Here is a 16,976-nt window from a genome sequence, read left to right as displayed (position 1 = left end):
CAATAGATAACTAATACATCCAGTTTATTTTTCACTGGAGGTCATTATACTGCCCGGGTGTCTTGTTCTTTTGGCAGTGAGCTCATATTCCCCTGATGTGAGCAGCTGTTCTGGCTGGTAACTGTACTGAGGGAAGGCTGAAGGCCAGACTTGACTCTGGTTAATCACCTGGAGTCCAAGGGGTAAAGGGGTGTGAGGGGAGATGAGCCAAAGGGTGGAGAGTCCCAGGCACCACACAAGTAGAGCTCTCACTCCCATCTACGATCACACCACCCAACAATTCTGCTGGTAGGTTTCATCCTTAAACCCTAAGAGGGGGGGTCATCTCCCAGGTGTTACCACTAGCCCTGGTGTCTGGAGGGGGCAGTGGGGGAGTAATCACTCCTCTGGCTGCTCATTTCCTCCCCTCAGCAGGGTTCTTGTTACCCTGATACTAGCCCCCGCAACCAGACACCTGTACCAGTGGTTTGGATGATTTCTGCAATGAGGGGGCAGGCAAGGCAACATGGGGGAGAGGCACCAGCCAGAACTTAAATCTCTAACCTGTCCTGTATTTGTTGCCTCCAGCCATCTACCACTCAAAACACAGGTCAGTTAAAGATAACCTTCCATCTCCTCATAGGTCTTCATAGCTGTGCTAGTTTCTGGAACTCATGTTTCCCTCTGTAGTTTCTCCAGAGTAGTTTTTGGGCAAGGGAATCAGTGGCTTGTGCTGTCTGCCATCTTAGCGGGAACCAGAAGTCCCAAGTAACTTCGGAAACTAATAGAGATTTCTGTCCTTCAGGTTATCTGAGCCTCCTGTTCACAGAAAGGACTCCTCTGGCCTTCAGAGGTCCCAAGCTGCCATACACAGAATTGACTTGTCTGACTTCTCAAATATCTAAGCTCATAAATCACAGAATACACCCAGAGGGTGTCAGCTGGTTACTGACAAATGGGACATTTCAGGTCCTCAGAGGGCCAGATTCTCCCATATCTTGGATGGCCCCTGGGGCCAGGGTGCCTGAGCCCCTTATCCGCACTTGTTAGACCCACAGTCTTGGAGACCCTAGGCACAGAATGGTCTTGTCCTGCCTCCGGTGACTGAGCCCTCATCTGAGGAGTGGTCAGCCTCCTGTCCAATAATGGGGGGTGATGGGAGCCTTTTAAGAGTTAACTCCAGCTTTATATGACATTGTTTTGGGAGAGACAGATGAGAGGATAGCTGCCCTCGTGCCCCTCACCTGTCAGTATTGCCTAGAGCAGCAACTTCTGGCCAGAACCTGGCACAGTGAGGCCACGACCCGAAGGACCCCAAGTTACTTCATCCATCATCTGCCATGTCTTCTGTGGAGGGACAACTCGGCCTGTGAGAGAATCTGCCTTCTGAGAAGGTAAGTGGGAAAAATGAACTTCTTTTGGATCATTATCCTCCACACAGGTAGGTGACTCCTTTTAGGGCCTGAGCTTTATCAGTGCTTGATTTGTTTGTCCACAGTAGTGGGACGGAGAAGGCAAATAAATGGTTTCTATTGTTGAAATGGTTAAGACAGGTATCCATGAGCTGGAAACCCAGTTTAGTGCTGACAGCCTGAGGCATGGCAAGGCCATAGTCCCTTAAGCTGTCCCCAGAGCAAGTGACGAGAATAGGAACCTTAGACCCCTGTCCAGGACCACTAGCATTAGTGCATAAGACTCACAGAGAAGGGGCTGGATCCTAGAAATGGTGACGTGTGGAATGCTAGAGGTAGCTGGCCCAATGTTTCTAAGTAGCCCATACTTCCCAGTCTTTGTAATGAATCTTGCCCTTTCTGAATCAGGATCTCTCTCTCCCATCCCTCATTCAAAGGGCCTGTCCTAAAAACATACATTCACAGACATCATCCAGACCCTTACAGGCAGACAGATGTACGACAAAACAGCCTCAGGCCTCCTCAAGCAGTCCTCGACCTGGGCTCACCTTCTAGAACTGATTTCTCAGCATCCATTCTCCTGCCACTGGGGAAGCAGGAGCCGCCCTTCACCTGAAATGGGAAGTATTTCAGCTCCAGCAGGTAAAGAGGCCCTGGGGACTCCATCTACAACAAAAACCAGGGAGAAGGCAGAGAAATACACAGACCACAGGGACCTTCATGTGTGCAAAGTACAATTGTTAAAAACAAAACAACAAAAACAGAAAAAAGAGGCCGTGGTCGCCATGGGGCAGTACTGAAGCAGAGCCCCATACTCTCAGACCTGGGGAGAGAGGGCACTATGCTCCCACATGTCTAGGGCTGGCAGGCAGGGAGGCGGGGTCTCATGTGTAGGCCCTCTTGGCAAAGAACGGATATCTGGTGGGGCTGATAGTGGGCTGGAGGGAGTCTGATCAAGATGGGGCTGTGGCCTCGGCCCCCTCCTCTGAGTCCCACACCTCTGACTGCAGGTAATCAGCGAAGAGAGCCTTGGCCCGGCGTAGGACGCGCCCCAGGTGGTGTTTTCGCACGAGGCGGTCAAAGTGCATGGCCAGCTCGTTGTAATCCAGCCCGTTGCGCATGATATGGTCGCGGTGCTCCAGCAGGATGGCGAGGCACAGGAAAAGCATGAATGGGTTCCCTCGGCCAAACTCCTGGGGCGGGGGCAGGCCCAGTGGGGGTGGGGGTGGCAGGGACTTCCCAGGGTCTTGTGGGGAGCCCACCTCTGGCATCAAGGGGGATCCTGCAGCCATGTCACCAGTGGGAGAGGCATCCTGGGTGGATGGCGGAGATGAAGACGATGGGGAATCAGGGTGGGAAGAGGAGGAAAGCAGTGGGTCTGAGGAGTTCAGCAAGGGCTCAGAGAGAGACTTGGAGCTGATGAGGGCAGCTGGGTGGGGCAGCTGGACCAGAAGGTCCCTCCTGGGGCCTGTGTTATCCCTGAGTTGCTGGAGGTCATCCAGACTGGCCTGTCTCAGGAGACGCCCTCCACCACCAGGCCCCTGGCTGGTGGTGGCCAAGTGGTCAACAGCATCTTCAAAAGCACCATCTCCTCCACCGGCGGGCCTCAGCATGTGCCTCTGCCGCACGGGCCGTCCCCTGTGGCCCCCAAAGCCAGTGTCTGCCACCAGGCTGGGGGGGCCCACGAGCTCTACCTCATGCTCGGGAGGGTCGGGGGGCAGCGAGCTCCAGGTGACCTCCAGCATGCGGAGAGCGTCATCAAAGGCGAACTCGCGCTTGAGCTCGAGCAGCAGCCAGCGGTAACAGAAGAAGAGGTCGTCAGCACCGGCTTCCTGCAAGTACTGGTAGAAGTCAGGGTCGGCGTGTCTCAGCAGCAGCTTGAGGTGAGCGAACTTGGTGGCCATGGCGCGGCCATCAGGGTGGAAGTTCGCAGCCAGGCGCTTCATGATGCCACAAAAGCAGACAAAGGCATGGCCCTCGTGGTCCATGACGGCAAGGATGGGCGAGGCCAGGTCGCTCATGCCCTGGCAGTAGGACACCTGTGGGTGGGTAACGGCGTAAGTGGTGAGCAGGTCGTGCAGAGCCCGCAGGTGTGGGCCATCCTCGGGCCCTGCGAAGTAGGGGTGGGCCCGGTCGGTACGCAGCACGTCCTTGAGGACCGTGCTGCGGATGAACTCCAGGTCCTCGGGGCTCGCTCGCTGGGCCCACTCGCTCTTGAGCTGCTCATACTCGCGGCTCTTGCGTTTCATGTAGTCCATCCGCTCACGGCCTGTCAGCCCGTCTGGGTACACGTTCAGAAGGTACCTCCACACCACCTGGCCAGGGATGAAAGGGATGAGGCTGAGGGTCTACAGATGAGCTGCCACACCCTCGTGTGGATCCATCACCACCCAGCCACCCTGGGCCTCTGCCCTCCTTTGGAAAAGCCTGCCCCTCCTGAAGGTAAGCCTGCTGTGCTGGAATACTTCCACGCCATCCGCCGAGAGTGTGGCCCACCGCATGTGTCTCTTGAGCTATTCATGACTGCTGTGATGGATCCAATGAGTGACCAAGAGGGCTCACCTTTCGCAGGGAGGGCTCAACACCACCATGGTAGATCCGCAGGCGCAACTCCTCGGGGCGTGAGAGCTGGCCCTCGTGGTTCAGGTATGTGTGAAACTCCGCATCGCTTAGGGGAGGCTTGAAGGGCTTGACGTCTTCCCCATATGACCAGCTCAGCACCTGTTGGACCTTGGACAAGGTGCGGCCCACCTGTGAAGGAAGGAGGGAGGGAGGCCACCACTCAGCTGGGCAGGCCAGGGGCAGGTACCAACCGGCATGCTCGGAATCGGGGGTGCCAGGGATGCCCTGCCCTCCAATCACAGCTGGGCCCCGCGACTCCCTGAAAGCACCTGAGAGAGGATGGACTGTGTGAAGGGCAGGGCAGCTGTCGTCAGCGATGACCGCTTCTCAGCCAGCAGCATGTCGGAGCCAATGACATCCTTGGGGCTGATTATGTCCCAGTCTTCCAGCAGCGGGCCTGGGCACACAGAATGACGCCGTATGAGAATGCGGATGAGAACCCCAGACCCCAGGGCCGGGTTCCTCTCCCTCCAAAGCCAGGCCACCCACAGGGCAATGAGCCACTCCACTCTCCCTTCCCATGTCCTCCCAATCACGTAAAAAATAAAACCATGAATAATCCTCTTGTGGAAACTGTCTCACAGAATGGCTGAGCAGACTCTAATAGTAGTATTTTAATGATATAAGGTAATATTTATCAAGCACTTACTATGTGCCAGGCACTGTGACAGGGCTTAACGTCAATATAAACGATAAGAACAGTAGACAACACTTCCATACGGCTAAGTGCCAGGAAGCGTTCTGAGCCCTTTGCAAATATTAACTCATTTAATATTCACATCCATCCTCTAAGTTAGGCACTATTATTATCGCCACTCTATGTGGAAACATGCATAGTCAGGACTAGAAGTTGCCCAAGGCCCCACAGCAAGTGGGTGAAAGAACCGAAATTTGAAGGCCAGGCCCAAAGCTCAAGAGCCCAAACTCTTTTAATCTTATATTCCTGCTAGTTTTCCTCCCACAATTGGTATAGACTACCATTATCATTCTTATTTTGCAGACCATGACAAACAGCTTGGAACAGTTAGTAAGTGGCCAAGGAAACGGTAGGGCTGGGATGTGAATCTCATTTACCTTACTCCAGGGCCCAGATAAAGTTTAGCAAAAGTATTTGTAGAACAGGTATGCCATGCATGTTAGACAGAAGAAACAATGCTATGCTTGATATTACCCAATTCTGGCCCTTGGAACATCAGCAGAAGTCTGTCCCTTCTCTCTCTTCTTTACTCCCCCTTGCATCCTTTCTGCCCACCTCAAATGTCATGTGGCTGAAGCAGCAGTGGCCACCTGAATAAGTTCGAGAGACTTAAGAGATGTCGGCCCTGGCGCCACAGAGCTGCTAAGCTGACAACAGCAAAGACCAGTAGCTTTCAAACTCTATTATATGAAACAAATCAACTGGGATTTGTTCAAGCCATTGTCATTTGCAGGCAAATGCCGTCACTAAGCAACATTTCCATGAAGTCCACTGTACTTTCTCCCACAGAGCTGAGGGGGAAGCAAACCCTGGGCCACAAGTGGATGTCACTGCCTCTCTTTAGGTGTCCCATGGGGCACTGCAAACCTAAGGGGTCCAAAAGGGGAGCCCAAGATCCACTCTAGACATAACCTCCTCCTCTGCTCCTCATGTGAGTGAACAGTGTCTCTACCTGTTCAGTTGCTTAAGTCCCACACCTCACAGATGTCCTTGCCGCCTCCCACTCTCTCAATTCCCAGGGCCAAACCATCGCCAAGCTCCATAGCTTCTGCATGCAGAACACACTTCAATTCCACCTCTTCTCTCAGCTCACACCACGCCTCTCACCTGAAACTGCCTCCCAACCAGTCCCTGCCTCCCCTTTGCCCCTCTGCACCCTCTCCCAACAGCTGCCAGAGTGGGCTTTCTAAAACATGAAAACACATAAAATAAAGAAGGTTGCAGTACTCAACAGGTAAAATAAAGAAGGTCACACGAATGGTCTGAAATACCAAAGAGAGGGGCCCCTGTCAAGGCACAGAGCTAAAGCTAGATGATTTGAGAGGAAAGCAGAGAGACCTGGAGGACAAGTCCAGGAGACCTGACAATGCAAACCCTAAGAAATGCAGGAGGAGCAAAGGGGTCAGGTGGAGACAGAATTACCCAGATATGAAGGAAACTGTCCCTGAGATGAAGAAGTGGCTCGGCAGGTCTCAGGTAGGATGAATCAACGAACAGCACAGACCACGGGCTCCCCCAACTCTATTCACCTGCTGGCGAAGTGCCCACATTCTAAGAATGAAGACAAACTCTTGCCAGCTTCCAAAGATGAAGAACAGGCTGCTTACAACTGAAAGAAGGTCCGATTGCTGATGGGCTTCTGTTCCACAACTCTGGAAGCAAGACAGTGGCTTGCAGCACCCACGGAGTACTGACAAGAGAGGCCTGAGATCCAAGGGTCCCACATCCAGCCAACCCAGTACGTATCCACCACGACTGAAGTTTCTGATCATTAGCATACATCTAATGCATGCGCCTTACTGGAGGAGAACGAAGAAGTTCTCTAAGAAATGACTACTGAATGACTACAAGGGCTCAAGGTGGGTGGGGGAAGGCAAAAGGGAGGGTAAATGGGGACAGGCCACAAGTTTTTAATATATACAGTTAAACATAAAACGACAAAGAGACTGTGACTGGGAGTTTGTAACATTGTTACGTTAGGATTCCTGAAACATAAGCGAGTGACTCTAAAGAAAAGATAATGATAGCCTGGAATTGAAAAAGAGAAAAAATTACTGTTGGAGCAAAGCCCAGAAGTTAAGGGTTAGGGAGCAGGAGAAGGATGAGAATGAGAAGTGTTCCAAAGCTTCCATTTCACGGGCTACGGAGGGTGGGGGAGACTGGAGGGGAAAAGTGCTCAAAAGATTTCACTGTCAATTGTGTAAAAAAGCATAAATCCAGCTACGGAGATTTTGTGAGAGACATACTAAAACTAGGTGACAAAGAAAGGTTAAAAATTGAAGAAACATGAAGGTATACCTGGCAAACACAAGCAGAAAGCAAGAGCAGCCATGTGAATATCAGAAAAAGCACCGCTCAACATCAAAAACATGGGACTTCCCTGGTGGCGCAGGGGCTAAGACTCGGCGCTCCCAATGCGGGGGGCCTCAGTTTGATCCCTGGTCAGGGAACTAGATCCCACAAGCAGGCCACAACTAAGAGTTCACATGCTGCAACTAAGGAGCCCGTGACCGCAACTAAGACCTGGTGCAACCAAATTAAAAAATAAATAAAGTGTATAACTCAGTGAGTTTAAAAAAAAATAAAAGACAAAACACATGACAGGAAAAGAGAGATATTCTATATTGACTTTTAAAAGAAAGAAAGAACCTGTTAATAAAATGGACAAAGGATTTCTACAAGCCCAAACTCATCTAGTGGCAAAACCGGATCTGAACTGACGTGTGACTATATGTAGTCTTTTTTTTTTTAAATAAATTACTTTATTTATTTATTTTTGGCTGCATTGGGTGTTCGTTGCTGTGCGTGGGCTATCTCTAGCTGTGGTGAGCAAGCACTCTTTGGTGCGGTGCGTGGGCTTCTCACTGCAGTGGCTTCTCTTGTTGCAGAGCACAGGCTCTAGGTGAGTGGGCTTCAGTAGTTGTGGTGCACGGGCTCAGTAGTTGTGGCACGTGGGCTTCAGTAGTTGTGGCTCATGGGCTTTAGGGTGCAGGCTCAGTAGTTGTGGTGCAAGGGCTTAGTTGCTCCGTGGCATGTGGGATCTTCCCAGACCAGGGCTCAAACCCGTGTCCCCTGCATTGGCAGGCAGATTCTTAACCACTGCGGGGAAACCCTATATCTAGTCTTTATGTAACTCACTAAGTGTGAATATGCACACACTTCCCTGAAGAAACATGCACGTTTCATTATGGGGTGCTGCCCCAGGCCCTTCTTGCAGTATTACACAATATGTACTATACATACTGTACCTCCTTACCATAAAATTGTCAAACCTCCCAAATCCTAAATTATATATGTTGTGCAATGCCAATCAGTGACGTAGTGGGTTTTTTCCTGGAACTGGATAAAATTATTTTAAGGTTCATATGAAAGAATTCACATTTAAGAATAGTTAAGAAAAAGGAGAGCCAAAAAAAAAAGAATAGTGGGAGGAAGGCAATGCTTGCCTTATTAAAATGTATCAGAAAACCACTGTGATAAAAATATGGTGTTAGCATAGCATGAGACAAACAGAGCCAACTGGTGGAATTCAATATAGAAAGCCCAGAAATAAATCCAAGGACATATGGGAACTCAGTACATGACAAAAGTGGCATTTCAAATCAGTGTAGAAAAAGTGGTTATTTAATAAATGATGCTGACATACCTATTTGTCTGGAATTTTTTTTTTAAAGCTAGGTCTACTAATCACAATGCTGACAGAGATTTATATGTAGAAAAGAAAATAATAAGCATATTAGAAGAAAATGTAAGAGAATATTTGTATAAGCTTGTGGATGGGGAGGATGTTCCAAAGTAAGGAGAAATTCAGAAATCATAAAGAAAAAGACAGATATATGTATAAGACTGCATACATATTTTAGTTTTTGATAGGATCAGAAAAGCACCATAAACAAAGCCATAAAACAAAAAGATAAGCTTGGAAAAAAATATCTGCAATACATATGACAGAAAGAGGATTCATATCACAAATGCACAGATTGGTTGATGGTCTAGGCTTGGTAATCTTCCAACTGTAGAGGTGACAGAAACTGACTTCTTCCCTGAAAGAGGGACTGGGCCATCTAAGTGGTCACAACATGCCTGTTGCTTTCACAGTCATAAACACGATCCCAAGAATTCCATTAATAATATTTGTAACAGCTCCATTGATTGGACACTTACTTACCTTTTTTTTTTTTTTTTTTTTTTGCGGTACGCGGGCCTCTCACTGTTGTGGCCTCTCCCGTTGCGGAGCACAGGCTCCAGACGCGCAGGCTCAGCGGCCATGGCTCACGGGCCCAGCCGCTCCGTGGCATGTGGGATCTTCCTGGACCGGGGCGTGAACCCATGTCCCCTGCATCGGCAGGCGGACTCTCAACCACTGCGCCACCAGGGAAGCCCTTACTTACCTATTAATGTATAGCATGATACCATTAATGTTAAACACATACCGTCTGTGTATATATACAAATATGAATATACTTACGTATCTCTATATGTAGATTAATTTGTCTGTGTGTATGTGTGTGTGAATAAATAAAGGACCTGTAAGGTTATACATCAAACTGATCAAAGTAGCTCCTGCAGGGCAAAAGGGTAGGGGAACAAGATTAGGCACAGTGGGGGCTTCCCTGGTGGTGCAGTGGTTAAGAATCCGCCTTGACAATGCAGGAGACACAGGTTTGAGCCCTGGTCCGGGAAGATCCCACATGCTGCGGAGCAACTAAGCCCATGAACCACAACTACTGAGTCTGCACTCTAGAGCTTGCGAGCCACAACTACTGAGCCTGTGTGCCACAACTACTGAAGCCCGTGAGCCCAGAGCCCGTGCTCCCAACAAGAGAAGCCACCACAATGAGAAGCCCGCGCACTGCAACAAAGAGTAGCCCCTGCTTGCAGCAACCATAGAAAAGCCTGCGTGCAGCAACAAAGACCCGATGCAGCCAAAAATAAAATAAATAAATTGAAAAAAGAGATTAGGCACACTGGTTCCAGGAGACTTCAGCATTATTTATAATAAGGAGAATGTATTTACTGGATAATTAAAGATTAGTTTCATTAGGGAATTCCCTGGCGGTCCGGTGGTTAGGACTCTGTGCTTTCACTGTGGAGGGCCTGGGTTCAGTCCCTGGTCGGGGAACTAAGATACCACAAGCCACGTGGTGCGGCTAAAAAAAAAAAAAAAATAGTTTCATTAAAAAATGTAAAAAAACAAAAATGCAACTCCATGGAATTCTCTGGCGGTCCACTGGTTAGGACTTGGCACTTTCACTGCCGTGGGCCCAGGTTCACTGGGTTCCATTCCTGGTCAGGGAACTAAGTAAGATCCTGCAAGCTGTGTGGCACAGCCCCCCCCCCAAAAAAGTAGCTCCAATCAAATTCCCATCAGGATTTTAATGAAATGATAAGCTAATTCTATTAAATGAAAAGAACAGTGGGACTTCCCTGGTGGTGCAGTGGTTAAGAATCCACCTGCCAGTGCAGGGGACATGGGTTCGAGCCCTGGTCTGGGAAGATTCCACATGCCACGGAGCAACTAAGCCTGTGCGCTACAACTACTGAGCCTGCGTGCCACAACTACTGAAGCTCACGCACCCTAGAGCCCATGCTCTGCAACAAGAGAAGCCACCACAATGAGAAGCCCATGCACCACAATGAAGAGTAGCCCCCGCTTGCCGCAACTAGAGAAAGCCCATGCGTAGCAACCAAGACCCAACGCATACAAAAAATAAATAAATAATTTAAAAAAAAAGAACAGTAAGTGCGTGAGAATATTCAAGAAAAAATTTTAAAAGGAGAACATTAAAACATATCATAAAGCTACATGATTAAAACAACATAGAATTGGCTTAGGGTTGAACAAAGAGATCAGTGTAAGGGGATCAGGAATTCAGAAACAAACTCGTGTATTTGCAGGAGTTTGGGAAACAAGACAATGGTAGGAATAGAACTAACTCATCAGTAACTGGAAAGTTGATTCTCTTTAAAAAGATAACTTTTAAATGTCCTTTTGCCAAACTGATGGGTGTGTGTCTCTCTGTAATTTGCATTCCTCTCAGTTCTTGTGCAGTTGGGGTTTTCTTCACATGTTTATTAGTGGGGCAGATTTTATTTCCTTACTGAAATAGTGCTATTGTGTCTATTTTATAGGTGAGGAAATGGAGGCTTGGGGACTTAGCTAAGTGACTGACACACAGTAGCACATAGGGCTGCTCAGTGCAGAGGTTCCTGTGTTTCTGGCTACCTGTCTTTTCCCATTTGTCTCTCTGCCTGTCTCTGTCACTATCTTTCCCTCTGACTCTTGTTTCTCTCTCTCTGCCTATCTTTTTCTCTAGTTTCTTTTTCTTAACAAGCCCCACATTTTGTAGAGTTAAATGGTTAAAAGCAAGGACTCTGAAGACAGTTCAGCCACCACCTGGGTTCAAATCCTGCTCCTCCACTTACTGTCTGTGTCACATGGACAAGTCCTGTCCCCTCTATGAGCCTCAGTTTCCCCATTTATAACATGGGGATAACGATTGTCCCTACCCTGTAGAATTGTTTTGACAATCCAATGAATAAACATTATGTGTGCAGAATGGCCCCAAGTGTTTGACACATGTTAGCTATTTATATGTTATTATGACATCAATAAAATGCCTCAGGACTTCCCTGGTGGCTCGGTAGTTAAGACTCTGTGCCCCCAATGCAGGGGACCCGGGTTCAATTCCTGGTCAGGGAACTAGATCCCACATGCATGCCGCAACTAAGGAGCTGGCAAGCCGCAACTAAGGAGCCCGCGAGCCGCAACTAAGACCTGGCACAACCAAATAAATAAATAAATATTAAAAATAAATAAATAAAGTAAAATAAAATGCCTCAGTCACCCCAAATAGGCACTGTGAATTCCCTGAGGCTGGGAACTGTGTCTTCCACTCCACAACTTTTTATTTTAAAAAAATTTCAAATCTATGACAAAGTTAAAAGATGAATACATTGACCATCCATATGTCCTTCATCTAGCTCCCCCAGCTGTTCACATTTTGCCACATTTGCTTCATCTTGCTCTCTCCATATATATATACATTTTTAAAATTTTTTTATTTTTTTAACATCTTTATTGGAGTATAATTGCTTTACAATGGTGTGTTAGTTTCTGCTTTATAACAAAGTGAATCAGTTATACATATACATATGTTCCCATATCTTTCCCCTCTTGCGTCTCCCTCCCTCCCACCCTCCCTATCCCACCCCTCTAGGTGGTCACAAAGCACCGAGCTGATCTCCCTGTGCCACGTGGCTGCTTCCCACTAGCTATCTATTTTACGTTTGGTAGTGTATATATGTCCATGCCACTCTCTCACTTTGTCACAGCTTACCCTTCCCCCTCCCCATATCCTCAAGTCCATGCTCTAGTAGGTCTGTGTCTTTATTCCCGTCTTACCCCTAGGTTCTTCATGACCTTTTTTTTTTCCCTTAGATTCCATATATATGTGTTAGCATACGGTATTTGTTTTTCTCTTTCTGACTTACTTCACTCTGTATGACAGACTCTAGGTCCATCCACCTCACTACAAATAACTCAATTTCGTTTATTTTTATGGCTGAGTAATATTCCATTGTATATTTTTTTGCTGAATTATTTGCAGATATCATGATGCTTTACCCCTTAATACTTAACTGTGTTTTTCCCGAGAACAAGGATATTTTCCTTCTATAACCATGATACCGTTACCATACCCAGGAACTTTAACCCTGACACACTATTATTTTCTAATGTATGCTCAATAATCAAATTTTGGGGGCCGTGTCTTAATTTATCTGTGGGCTCTCAGGGACCAGTACAGGTAAGACTAGGGGAGCAAATATGAGAAGACTGGAAGTGGCTGAGAGATAAAAGGAACAAACAAATGAATATGAGTGCAGGGTGAGTCAATGAATAAATACAATTACCATGACTATAATCAGCATTGTTATATTTACAATATTATTATAACTGAAACATATAATACTGTAGCTCTATTATTATATTGCATTATACAGTTATATGTTACTACATTATATGCTATAATAAATGTGATCATTATTGTTATTAGAGCTAATACTTTTTGAGCATTCACTATGCAGCCATGCACCTTTCCAGGTTTTTTACATGAATTTCCCTGTTTAATCATCATGATGGCCCTAAGATACCATTATCTCTACTTTACAGATAAAGAAATTGAGGGCCAGTGGCCAAGCCAGCATTTGGACCCAGGATTCCTTGCTCCCTAGCCCACCGTGAGGGAGTGCATTGTGAGGAGTGGAGTCATCCCACGGGGAAAGGGGGGCATCCCAGAGCAGTGCCCGCAAGGCACCAGGTACTCACTATCCTCAGTGGGCCGAATATCTACACGCAACTGCAGGTAAGGTTTGGAGGCGGTGGCGAAGGCCGTGCTGAGGTCCCAGTCAGACAGGAGTGAGAGATAAGCTTCCTGCCCCAGCCGATCCCGGCCCAGGTAGCTGATACCAAAATTCTTCTTCCTGGACAGAGAAGACATGGCATCTTTCAGTGCCCCAGTGCCCTGGAGGCCTCAGGGACAGTTTCCAAAAGAAGCCGAGGAGGATAGATGGTTTTGAAAACAACTTCCTACTATGTGCTGGGCACTGTGCCAAGGATTTCAGGCAGCCTGAGGTCAGATCGTTTTTTTCTATTTTGTTTCACAAACAGAAGCAGATACACACCTGCTTGTATCTGGAGAGCACACTGGGAACTGGTAACGTGGTCCCCTCTAGGGAGGGTAACAGAGTAGCTGAGGGATAGAAGCGGGAAGAAAGCAGCCTTGTGCATTAAAAAAAAAAGCAATCTGTATGTTTGTTATATTTCACAACAAAAAATGTTTATGCACAAAAAGTCAAATAACAACTAAGAATTTGTTCTTCAGATACACCTGTGCAACTATGCAAAGAAGTATGTTGTGTGATAACTATTGTAACCATGGAAACATCCTAAATACCCATCACTTTTGTATTATTTGAGTTTGTTACCATGTGCATTTGTCCAAAATAACAACGACAACAAAATAACCATCACACCTGCCTCCAAGAGACACTACTTTTCATCTATCAGGTTGGCAAATTTTCCAATGTTTTCTAGTAGCCAGTGTTTGTAAGGGTGTGAGGGAAACAGGAATTTTATGGGCTGCTGGTGAGACTGTAAATTGGTAATACCTACCTGGAGAACATTTTGGAAACATCTGTTGAAATTTTAAAAAAGCATACACCGTTTAACTCAGCAATATTACTCCTATGACTAGATTTCCCCAAATATTCCAAGATATGTATGTGGCTGTTTGTTCACTGTGGGATTATTTCAATAATAATAATAATAATAATAATAATAATAATAATAATAATAATAGTAATAATAACAAGAAAACAACCTCCCCCTTTACCAAACAACAACAATAAAAATGCCAAACAACCGCTGTCGAGGTGGGTGGCCCACTGGCTTTCCCCAGGCTCCCGTTACTCACCCGTTCAAGTCAAAGGCTCGGATGAGGATGTGCTGTAACACATCGAGTGAGGTGATCTGGGGGTCCACAGCAAAAGAGCGAAACTCAGGTGGCAAGAAGCTCTCACATTTCTGGGGAGAGAAGACAGGGGTCGGCCATCAGGGGTCACATCACCATGCTGACATGGAGTGAGTAGCAGGGACCAGATCAAGGCGGGAGTTCTGAGCCATGGGGAGAACTGTTGTTTTTGCTCTGAATGGAGGGTGGGGGGGGCTTGGGAGGGTTCTGAGCAGAGGAGGGATGTGGTCTGACTCAGGATTTAACAGGATCCTTCTGGCTGCTCTATGAACAGTCTGTGGGGGACAAAGGAGAAAGGAGTGTTCCAGTGAGGGGGCTACTGCAATAGTCCAGGCACCCAATCCTTCTTCTACATCCCCTCAATGATGGTTGCCTGGATCACCATGTCCAGTCTGGCCCTCACTAAACCAGTCCTCCGCGCTGCAACCAATCTAGCACATCTATCTACAACACTCCCCTGCTTAAATCTCTTCAAAGGGAACCCCAGGATCCCCAACAGGTGGGCCTATAGGACCCCAGCCAGCCTCCCTCCAGTCAGCTTTTTTGAACTTTACACTCTGGTACTACCAGACTCCTGGAAGTTATACTCTGAATACATTCTGGCCCCAGGCCTTTGCTTATGCAGATCCCCCAGTCTGGTACGTCCTTCCCACTTTCTTCAGCTGGCTCACACACAGCTCAGGCATCTTCTCTTTTCTGAACTCCCAAACCTCTACCTTTGAGCTTCCTCTATTACACTGAAGTGATCTGTTTACTTCTCACCAGAATCTACCCTCTTCTCATCACCACCAGTGCCACCACCCTAGTCTGAGCCACCATCACTGACTGCCTGCTGGAACTACTGCAACAGCTTTCTTACTCAAGAGTACATGCCAAAGGCCCTTCACAATCTGCCCCTCTCTTACCTCTCCGATTCACCTCCTACCACTCTTCCCCTCACTCTCTGGGCTCCAGCAACATGGGAACCTAAGGGAACATGCCAAGCTCATCCCCACCTCCCAGCCTTTGCCCTTGCTGTTCCCTCTGTCTAGAACACTCTTCCCCCCTGATATGCACATGCCTGACTCCTTTTTATTTGTGTCTCTGCTCCTTCAGTACCTCTCTGGGGATTTCCCTGTACGACCTTGGCTAAAGTAACTCCCTAGTTCCGAACCTTTTTCGTTATTTCCCCATGACATCTACCAGTGTCTGAAGCATCTCATTTACTGAGCTGTTTGTCTCCCCGACGAGTATGTCCGCTCATCCAGGGTGGGGACTTGCACAAAAGTGCACTCTCAACACAAATGTTGACTGATGTCAGAGGTTCCTTTTCAGACAGCAACAGCCTTCCTCATTTCTCAAGGCCCCACTCAACTATTAAGGCCCCTCCTCCAGCCCTATAGCCCCTCCTCTCTACCCACAATCTCCACCCATCCATTCCAGGGGCCTCTACCTTTCCATTTGCAGTCATCACGCCCCATGCCCTGCCCTCGCATTCCCAGGTCCAGCCTCTCCCCCACCCTCCACTCACGCCACCATCACTCTGCCCTCAAGCCTCGCCCCTCACGTAACACCCCAATTCTCAGGTCCCGCCCTCCAGCCTAGGACAGCCACCGCCTTCCCTTCCCCTGGGAGCTCGGGGCAGGCTAGACGACGGGCCGCCAGCCTCACCTTGACTCGGACCCGCACCACCTCTCGCTCTTCCTCCTCAGCTGCCGCTTGGGCTCCCCCACCAGGCGGGGGCGCTCCGGAGCCGGCCAAGTCCGAGGATCCAGAGGCCGTCGCCATCCCTCCACCACCCGCCTCCGGGTGACAGCTGACCGTTGCCCCCTACCCTTGCGCACACCCCAAAATGCGGGCGCCTGCGGCCCCACCTTGCGCCCGGGCGCAGGCGCAGAGGGCGCCACGGGACCCTACCCCCCCCACCACCTGGCACAGGGTGGAGGTCGCCTCTGCGCACGCGCACAGTGTGCTGTTGCCAGGAGCCCCGCCCCCCAAAGCCGGGCATTTTGCCTCACTTTAGCCAGTGTGCAGGCGCTTATTGAGGGCCCGCCCCGCCCTTGTTCTTGGTTTGGTTGTTTGGGCAGTTTGCTTCCGGGTTCACCTAGGTGCGTGTTAAAGTGACGACCTATTCAGGCGAGAAAAGTGGGCGGGGAAAGGAAGCTGCTGCGCGACGACGTCAAGCCTCCACATCCCGCCCCAAGTCGCCTCGCGTCTCTGCTTAGAGATGATGTCATCTATTTCAAACGCCTGTGATCCTCACTTCAAATGAATCCGCTGAACGGAAGAATAATCCTTTTTCCAGAATCTTTTAAAAAATAGTTTACACGTTGTGAAAATTCATGGAGCTGTACATTTATGATTTTTGCAGTTTCTGCCCGCATGTTACACTTCAATAAGTAATTTACCCAAAAAAGCCATTTGTATGCTCTCTGGAGGTCCTAGCTTTTTAAAGTTTGCCTTTGTTTTTATTGAATCCTTACAACACGTTGAGATCGATCCTGTTATTAAATGGTGTGTCCACCAAATATCAGCTGAATACTGGACATAGCTTAGACTCCTTTGAGAAACTTTATGTACCACAAAATGCAAAAAGGCATTCTCCTCACTTTACTGTATAACATCTATATGGTTTGGACAAAATACAGGCTGCCCTTACAAATGTAATTTCTCACAAAGGAGTCCTGTAAGTTACCTGGACTCCAGCTCTTGCTGCAGTATTGTATGGATGCTACCGTTAACGTTACCTTTTTA

At 48.1% G+C, this 16,976-nt stretch overlaps 1 protein-coding gene across 1 annotated transcript; it reads right to left on the bottom strand.

Moving 5' to 3' along the window:
• Window positions 1–1,626: 1,626 nt before the first annotated feature.
• On the bottom strand, window positions 1,627–16,142 carry TBC1D25 (TBC1 domain family member 25). The gene is made up of 6 exons (XM_079910193.1): window positions 15,894–16,142; window positions 14,187–14,296; window positions 13,040–13,194; window positions 4,283–4,410; window positions 3,954–4,142; window positions 1,627–3,706 (listed from the first exon to the last, which is right to left on the bottom strand). Exons 1-6 carry the CDS (start codon window positions 16,008–16,010, stop codon window positions 2,345–2,347), a joined length of 2,061 nt encoding a protein of 686 aa, XP_079766319.1. The 5' UTR covers window positions 16,011–16,142; the 3' UTR covers window positions 1,627–2,344.
• Between the last annotated feature and the right edge of the window lie 834 nt (window positions 16,143–16,976).

This window comes from Stenella coeruleoalba (genome assembly GCF_951394435.1).
Source record: "Stenella coeruleoalba genome assembly, chromosome: X".
Lineage (NCBI taxonomy): Eukaryota > Metazoa > Chordata > Mammalia > Artiodactyla > Delphinidae > Stenella > Stenella coeruleoalba.
The sequence above is the reverse complement of the archived record's forward strand: the minus strand, read 5'-3'. Positions and strand labels throughout refer to the sequence as shown.

Bases quoted from the DNA above. Each gene is read 5' to 3' on its own strand.
- TBC1D25 (XM_079910193.1), bottom strand. From the start codon at position 16,010: ATGGCGACGGCCTCTGGATCCTCGGACTTGGCCGGCTCCGGAGCGCCC. The intron at 13,195-14,186 runs GTGAGTAACGGG...TTCTCTGTCCAG, and splicing joins CGAGCCTTTGACTTGAACGG to GAAGAAGAATTTTGGTATCA. The intron at 4,411-13,039 runs GTGAGTACCTGG...CTGTGTGCCCAG, and splicing joins TATTCGGCCCACTGAGGATA to GCCCGCTGCTGGAAGACTGG.